Below are 8570 nucleotides of genomic sequence, written 5' to 3'. Positions count from 1 at the left end.
GAGAAATAGTGCCTAACAATTAAATAAAATAAGTACAGAATGTAAACAAGAGTGGATAAATAACAAAGTGAAACAGTTTGACAACTAGTGCATATGATGATATTACACACTTATAAGTACCTAAGCAATGAAACACATTTCTCTTTTGGTGAGTTTACTTGGTGCTTTTATTCTAGAAGGGAAATAAACTAACTTCCGGCCGTGTCCCGTCTCTGTCTGCGCAGCTTCACGCATCTTTGGGGTCATGCTCTGCAGGGAGCAGCAGGAGGAGTGGCCCCCGGGCCCCCACCCACTTTTTAATGGAAATCTGCAAACGTGTAACGCCTGGCTGAGAGGCCTGGCCCCTCTGGAGTCAAACTGTGGCAGGCACTCACTGCTGGGGCTCTGTATTTAGAGTTTAATATGCCAAACACATGATTGTACAGAAGGTAGACTGGTCCAGATGTGATGTGACAACCATGCAGATGTTATAAGATCAAATAAGAGACTTTATTTATTATAAATTCACTTGTTGCAGCAACAGAAGAGACAGAAAAGGAGCAGAAATAAAGTGTCAGTAACAAAGGATAAAACAAAATATAGAAATATATAAAATATTATATAAAATATTATAAAATATATAAATGTGTTTAATGAACAGGAGTTCTTTATTTCATGTCTCAGCTTGTCAGTTTGTATTTATTTGATGAGCTCATCATCAGTCAGAGCTGGAGGCTGAACTGATCAGACTATTAAAAGATAAAACAGGAAGATGGGAGCTGTCAGACATTTCTCTGTCTTCAGGTCCAAACACACTGGGTGTTAAGTGTTTATACCGGAAGTAAAGACCTCCGCCTTCAAAGTAAATGTCAGGAGTTCATTTATCAGCCTCAGCAGTGACCCCCAACCAGGATTGTTATATCTGCTATGATGTAGATCCACTGATGTGTAAAAACCCTAAAATGATACTTTGATAATAGAATATGATTATAGCCAGATATTAAATCAGCTGTGAGAGAAAAGTAAAACAGCTAAAACTAATATTCAACTACTAGTTAGTAATGTTAACGTAATAAAATATATATAAAATTTAAAATATCAAACAAATCAAACCCACCTAAACACTGACAGTCTAGTTTTCCACCTGTCATTTAAAGGGATTCTGGCAATTAATCATAGAAATCAATCATATCAATCATTAATTACAGAAAAATGGGACGGCATATTAAAATATCATGAACACCTTTGAAGTCTGTCTTTTTTATTAAATATTGGATGATTCACTTTGCAGAATTTTGCAAAAACACTTCAGCTGCACAGAAAACAAAAAAGAGGCCAGTTTATAGAAGAAGATTGATCCTGATCATTTGTTCTGTGTCAAACAGTTGATATTTGTCTGATAATTTGTGAGAAAAAACATAGATACATATAGAAGCTATGATATAAATCACTGTAATAGTCTGAGAACCACTGAGCTGCAGTTAACTTACTCAGGTGATTCATCTTCTTTTGAATTTTGGGGAAGTGAAACGTGCTCACAGTTGGTTCCATCATCATAATAAAGTAGAAAATCAGCTTTCAGACTAAGCAAAGATGTGGAGCTGGAAATATATACAAGTGTTTGTCTAAAGTTTGGTCCAGTTAATAAACTACACTCACACACACACACACACACACACACTCACACACACTCACACACACTCACACACACTCACACACACTCACACACACACACACACACACACACACACACACACACACACACACACACACACACACACACACACACACACACACTTAAACTTAAACGTTATGGAAAGCTGAAAGGGTCACAGTTCAAAATGTGATCAGTCATTATCTAAATAAAACTACATTTCATATCAGTGCCACTGCAAATATTCTTTCAATTTGGATCATCAAAAAGCAGAACGAACATTTAGACTTTTGAGAATTTTGTTGTTCAAAAGATCCCAAACTTCTGATTTAACGATGGAGGGAGAACTTGTGTGCTTTAGTGTTGGTGTTAGGGACTATTAGTGTGACATACTGGGCTGAAACATGTTTATTTATTTATAGTTCAACTGCAGGAGAAAATGGGACCCTTTAGTCTGAATTTTATTTTGAAAGGTCTGGCCAGATGTTCGTGTTGTCAGCATCTGGGCTGACCTGATTTGGGGAGGGGGGGGGGGGTGACGAGTCTTTCCCAGCGTACGTGCGGGCGGTCATGAGCGCTCCCTGCTGAACGCAGAGGAAGTTTCCTGGTCCATTTAAAAACGGGAGCAGACCCCGGAGCTCTCAGGCCCCACGATGCTGCTGAGAAGCCTGAGCGTGGCCCTGCTGGTCGCGGCCCTGGCGGAGGCTCAGTACGAGCAGTACAGCCTCCGGAGCTTCCCCCAGAAGGACATCATGCCGCTGGACTCCGCGTACGGATACGCGCTGGACGAGTACGCGGCGCAGAACTGGGCGGAGAGCATCAAGTTCCTGGAGCTCAGCCTGCGGCTCCACCGGCTGCTGCGGGACAGCGAGGCGCTCTGCGGCCGCAACTGCAGCTCCGTGAGCCGGGACAACGACACCCTGCTCTCCGACAGCAGCCTCCGAGTGGTGCGCCACATCCTGCTGAGGGCTGCGTGCCTGAAGAAGTGCAGAGCGGACTTCCCGGTGTTTAAGCTCTCGTACCCGCGGAGGGACGTGCTGGAAACTTTCGAGAAGCGGGTTCCGTATCGGTACATCCAGTACGCGTATTTCCAGGTGAGACCGAGGGCTCAGTGTTTGCGGCCTGGAGCTCTGAAGTTTCACCAAAACAAACCGTTTAGACCCCAAACTGGAGGCGCACTCACAGCCTCCAAGCTGGGATTTAAACTTTCTGCACTGGAAGCTGTGCAGAAGCCTCCCGGTGCGTAAAAGGCGCAGACCGCCAGCTGAAGCAGCTGCAGTCGGTTCCTCGACGCAGATTCGCTCCGTTTGACCCACAGAGAGGACTTTTCCTCCGGTGAGGCGTTCAGGGTCATCCCCCTGCAGCTTGGCTGCGCCCTCCCGAGTCTGAGCATGTGCCACGTCTCTTCCAGTGTTCCTGAAACAATCCCCCCATTCTTCCCCTGCTCACCAGGCACCAACACTGATCCCGTTTCCAAAAAGCAAAGACTATCTGATGAGCACCGGCCTTCAGATCTCACTCTGACCCAACTCCAGTACCCATTGTGGTGCCTATGGGGGTGGGGGGTGTGCAGGCAGGTCTGACAGGACAAGAGTGACACCAGATCATTAATTAAAAAGATCAATTCCAGTTATCCACAGTATCAGCAGCAGACTAAAAACTCCCCACAGCAGTTTGACTTCACAGCAGATTTCATACAAGTTTGAGTCTGTTTGTAATAATTAAAACACAGACACAGAAAATAAACTCCTTTATGTCTGTTCTCAGCTGTGCTGCTGAATTAAAAGGTGAAACTGAGCTGTTTAAAGGGGATGTAATGTATTTTCCAACATAAAAGACTGTCCTCTCTCTCTCTTTCACTAAATATGTGTAAAAATGCTCTGTTTAGTTTTGGCCCCGCTTGTGACGTCACACACGGGGGTCTTGTTCAGCGTTAGCATGCTGCTACGCTAACGTGTGACGGCGTGAGAATAATAATTTTATATAAACCCTCTAAATACATGAACATATAGAACCACCGGCATCACCAGGTGGATCAGTCCAAGAGGTCAGAGGTCATGACGCCCTCTTCTGCTCCTCCTCAGCTCAACAACGTGGAGAAGGCCGTGGCGGCGGCGCACACCTTCCTGAAGAAGAACCCCACCGACCCCCACTTGACCAAGAACATGAAGTACTACAAGACGCTGTTCGACGTGGAGGAGTATCTCATCGACCACGAGGAGCAGCCGTACGAAGTCAGTCAGAATCACTCAGCGTGTAGGTGAAAGGCGGCTCAGGCTCAGGCTCTCCCTAACCCGCCTCTCTGTCGCCTCCAGAGTGTTTTCCTGAAGAGCGTGACGCTGTACAACAACGGAGACTTCAGCAACAGCGCCAGAAACATGGAGCAGGCCGTCACGCAGTACTTCCACGTCTACAGCGACTGCTTGGCCGGCTGCGAGGGCTCCTACGAGATCCTGGAGTTCAAAGACTTCTATCCGAGCCTGGCAGGTAGGAAGGAAGGGGAGCGCCTCTCAGGCAGCTTCAGCCCCACGGCCCTGAGATACAGCTCTAACGTGTGTGTGTGTGTGTGTGTGTGTGTGTGTGTGTGTGTGTGTGTGTGTGTGGCTCAGATCTCTACACAGAAGCGCTGAAGTGTAAGGTGAAATGTGAGGAGCACCTGACCCCCAGCGTTGGAGGCTTCTTCGTGGAGAAGTTTGTAGCCACCATGTACCACTACCTGCAGTTCTCCTATTATAAATGTAAGAGAGACCCCCCGTCTGTCTGTCTGCCTGTCTGTCTGTCTGTCTGTCTGCCTGCCTGTCTGATGGTGTCTGTGATCCTTCGCAGTGAACGACGTGAAGAACGCCGCCCCCTGTGCAGCCAGTTACATGCTGTTCGACAGCACGGACCAGGTCATGCAGCAAAACGTGGCGTATTATCGCTTCTACCGGGAGCAGTGGGGCCTCGAGGAGAGCGACTTCCAGCCTCGACCTGTGAGTCAAACAGACGCTTCATCGCTCTTCTCTTTGGGTGCTTTGGTGGGTTGAAGCGGTGGTTCCAGGTCCTGGTTCTGGGGGGCCTCCTCTCCTGCACGTTTTTAGCGTTATCACACTCGATTCAGACGCCTGAAAGCTGCAGGATCTCGTCTGGGAAGCTCTGGTTTGGATTGTTTAGAGGCAGCAGAAGGTTTCACACCAAACTAAAGCAGGACTATAGCATGAAGCGGTCTTGGCGTGAACATGAACACAGTCTCAGGGCGGTAATTAGGAACCCATAGACTCTCATAAAGACGTGCTTCCCGTCTTTCTCTCTTGCTGCAGAGTCAACAGCAGCCCTGCACCGGCCCGTAAACATAAACAGCTCCGGTTTCAGATAAATCTGGTCGCTGCAGTGAGAAACTGAGCTGCAAAGAAAAGCAGTAATCAAAAGGCCAACAGGCCAAAAGTGGCTGCTTCATGCAGAGCTGTAAAACCATAAAGAGGCTGGTTTGTTCTCGCCTGACGCTCCGGTCAGCTCATGTCCCTTTTGTCTTTCAGGAGGCGCTGAGGTATTTTAACGAGACGACCAAGCAGAAAGAGATGCTGGAGTTCGCGCTGAACTACCTCCAAACAGACGACGAGGTACGTGGCTGCAGAGATGGTGGCGGGGAGCGTTTCTGGGCAGCAGAGTGACATTCTGTTTGTTTTAAAGATAACTCTGGTATTTTAAAACATATTTTGGGTTTGAAATGACTGGTAGCTACTAAAAAGTGTGGAAGTGGTCCAGTAGATCACCTCAGCTGAGAACTGACAGCAAACTGGCTGTAAATGCTGCAATGTAATCCTCTCCAGTGATCAAAGTGGGTCACTAAAAGAGCTTGTTTGATCCACTGACAGGCTCAGAGTGTTATTCTCAGTGTGTGACAGCATTATAGACAGGATCCCTACAGAGAGAGACCTGGAAGATCCTTTTGGTTTAACCACAAACAGCCGTTATATCACTCTCTGCACACACACCAGACTCCATTCACAAAAATGGTAATTTTACGCTGCACATCATAGTAGTGGCAGGTCTTCTGCAACCTCGATCGGTTAGTTATTTTGTGTTGTTGTGTGTCACACAAATATTTTGTTGAGTCCAGAGTAACCCTTTAAAACACCAAAGTCACACAATGACACAAACAAACTAATTCATCGGTGCAGCAGTAGATCAGCAACTCTTGTGTAAAATTACTATTTTTGTCAATGGAGTCTGGTGGCTTTGAATCAAGCGATATAACGGCTGTTTGTGGTTAAACCAAAAGGATCTTCCAGGTCTCTCTCTGTAGGGATCCTTTCCATGATGCTGTCACACACTGAGAATAACAATCTGAGCCTGTCAGTGGATCAAACAAGCTCTTTTGGACGTGGACGTGCTTTGATTGGGCGCAATTACACTATAGCCACTGGAGCTCGTTCACCAGCCATTCAGCCACATAATGAGCTGATCTACTGGAACAATTCCAAAAGTGTTTGTACCAACAAGTAGTTTCAAACCCAGAGTATGTAAAAATCAGGCTGAAGCTGCAAAACTGAAAAACTGTAGCAGAACTGACCAAAGGTGGATTTTATCTTTTATAATTTAGGCCTCTCATCTGTTAGATGTTTGAATAAATGAGCTCCACACACGAGTCTCTGCACATCAAGAAGATTATCTGCTAGTTAGACGAATGGCACGTCGCAGACAGTTTAAAGGAGCAGTTCACCCAAATGAAAAAATGCTTTTTCATTCATTCATTCTGGTGCTGATTTTATCTGAGGAGGTTTTCAGATAAGCAGCACTGAGATTCTTTTAACTGCACGCACAAAGTTCCTCCAGCCTCCACTGAGCTGAGGTGGAGGCAGACATCTCCAAACCTTGGCAGATAAAAACCCAAACTGTCTGCATGACTAGACGGCCCCCGGGGGGGGGGGAAGGGACATATGACGATATGTTTGTGTGAACGCACACGTTAATTGTGCACTTTATTTTAAGGGGAGTAAATGCAAAGTAAAAGCTGCTGTTGAGGCTTTGGGAAATGGAGCACAAGAGACGAGCCTCAGAGGATGAAAGGCAGAGAAAGTGGGGGTGGAGGCGAGCAGGAGGGGGGCTGTGTTTTCCACCAGCAGCGTGTGGTATGTGGCTGGGAGGTGTTGGCCACTGAGGCTGTGCCACATCCATTTAACTCCAGTCTGCCCCTCCCACCTCCACACTGTGTGTCTGGACCTGAGCGGTGGGGGGAGGACAGGGAGGCTGGATTATAGGTGACAGATTTACAGATACGAGGAGGAAAAAGTCAGATTGAAGAGAAGAAGAGAAGATAAGTAAAATTCTTACCGTCTGCCAGTGTTTTGTGTTCATTTTCCAGACGTGGTGATCTTCTGTGGGGATCCTCTCCATGATGCTGTCAGAGACAAACGCAAACACTCACACGTTAGAATCATTGTTTTTATACCAACCACAAACCCAAAATATGTAAATTTGTAATTTGGGTTTAAAAATACTGGAGTTCTCCTTTAAAAGTGTTAAGTTTCTACCTTAAGTCTGAAAACTGAAGCAGCACTGAGGGATTTAGAGCCACGAGGAGGAAACAGTCAGTTCAGCAGACTAAATGAAAAGAGATGAGTAAGATGGTGAAATTCTTGCTGTCTGTGTTTTGTGTGGTCTTTAAGGACGTGGTGAGTCCGGAGGAAGCGGCCACGTCCCATTTGGAGCATCCTGACGGTGAGTTTGAGGGGATGGGGGACTACGAGGAGTCCTTCCTGGCTGACTGGTGGCAAGAACCCAAAACCAAGTGGGACACGGGAGAGGTGGCAGACTGACATCAGTCCTCTCGCCTCGGGAGCAGAGCGCCTCCTCGTCCGGCCCCGTGATCACATACCAAAGAGTGCCGACACCCCCGACAGCATCTAGCAGGAAAAGCACAACTCTCACACAGCCGAGGAACGAACGGACAGACTCATCCGTCGTGTTGATGGAGACCGGAGATCGACGTGTTCTGTCTCGGCTGCCGTCGGCCTTTTAAAACTGTTTTCACAACATGAGCCCGTTGACTTATTCACAGTTTTTATTTAATGAAGGCTGAATGCCTCCGCGCCACAAGGAAGGTGACGTGTAGCTTTTCTTATGTCAGCCACCAGCTGGGTTGTTGTAATGATAATTTTCTCTTAATTAAAGTAATATTTTAATATATTCTTTTGTTTCTGTCTCTACTAATAAGACCAGTGAGATCAACAGAAATGCAGGAGGTGCAACAACCAGTAATTAATTATTCACTTTATCATCATTTTCATGATTGATAACTAAGAAAATACCAATAAGTTGCAGACTCCAGCTACATGAGGTCATTTGAAGACGTCAGTTTGGATTCTGTGATGGTGACTAAATAGCCAATCCATTAATTAATAAGAATAATGTAATAACTTGTACATCAATATTTATGTGTAGTTTTCATCAGTCTCATTCTCACTGATGATGAAAGAGTTTAAAAAGCCTCTCAGAAGCAGAAAACCTCCCTTTAATCATCTGTTAAAACCACAATGAGTAAAAACCCAAAACAGGGAGTTTCATGTTTTAGCATTTTATTTTCCTTCCATTTCAATTAAAACTACAAGCCTTAGTTAATTTATTTCTTTTTGTCTCAATTCAAAAAGATAGTGTCTAAAAATATGGGATACGATGCATCTCACTCTCTCTTTTTTTCCCCCTAAACCTCAAACAGATTGTATTTGATACCGACTCTGTACATATTGTAATTCTAACAATAGTGCATCTGCCTTAGTGCAAAGCTCAAACCAACCAAACCGACCTCTCACACACACACACACACACACACACACACACGTACGGTTCGAGACAAGCTGCCTCCTGGATCCCAAACCAGATCTCTTTAATCTCATTTACAGCGGAGGGGGTCGTTCACGCGGGGCTCAGGGCCATCAGCTAATGTACAAAACATTCA

The 8570-nt window shown here is 45.7% G+C and overlaps 1 protein-coding gene across 1 annotated transcript; it reads left to right on the top strand.

Moving 5' to 3' along the window:
- Positions 1-2222: 2222 nt before the first annotated feature.
- p3h4 (prolyl 3-hydroxylase family member 4 (inactive)) lies at positions 2223-7749 on the top strand. Its single transcript, XM_070848142.1, has 7 exons — positions 2223-2727; positions 3718-3867; positions 3949-4120; positions 4243-4371; positions 4460-4605; positions 5149-5232; positions 7282-7749. The coding sequence occupies exons 1-7, from the start codon at positions 2287-2289 to the stop codon at positions 7429-7431; spliced, it is 1272 nt and encodes a 423-aa protein (XP_070704243.1). The 5' UTR covers positions 2223-2286; the 3' UTR covers positions 7432-7749.
- The last annotated feature ends 821 nt before the right edge of the window (positions 7750-8570 follow it).

The sequence above is a fragment of the Pempheris klunzingeri genome, chromosome 17 (genome assembly GCF_042242105.1).
Source record: "Pempheris klunzingeri isolate RE-2024b chromosome 17, fPemKlu1.hap1, whole genome shotgun sequence".
NCBI classification, from domain to species: Eukaryota; Metazoa; Chordata; class Actinopteri; order Acropomatiformes; family Pempheridae; genus Pempheris; species Pempheris klunzingeri.
The sequence above is the reverse complement of the archived record's forward strand: the minus strand, read 5'-3'. Positions and strand labels throughout refer to the sequence as shown.

Excerpts from the sequence above, each read along its gene's own strand:
- p3h4 (XM_070848142.1), top strand. The coding sequence starts at position 2,287 with ATGCTGCTGAGAAGCCTGAGCGTGGCCCTGCTGGTCGCGGCCCTGGCG. Across the intron at positions 2,728-3,717 it reads TCCAGTACGCGTATTTCCAG|CTCAACAACGTGGAGAAGGC; the intron begins GTGAGACCGAGG and ends GCTCCTCCTCAG. Across the intron at positions 4,372-4,459 it reads GCAGTTCTCCTATTATAAAT|TGAACGACGTGAAGAACGCC; the intron begins GTAAGAGAGACC and ends GATCCTTCGCAG.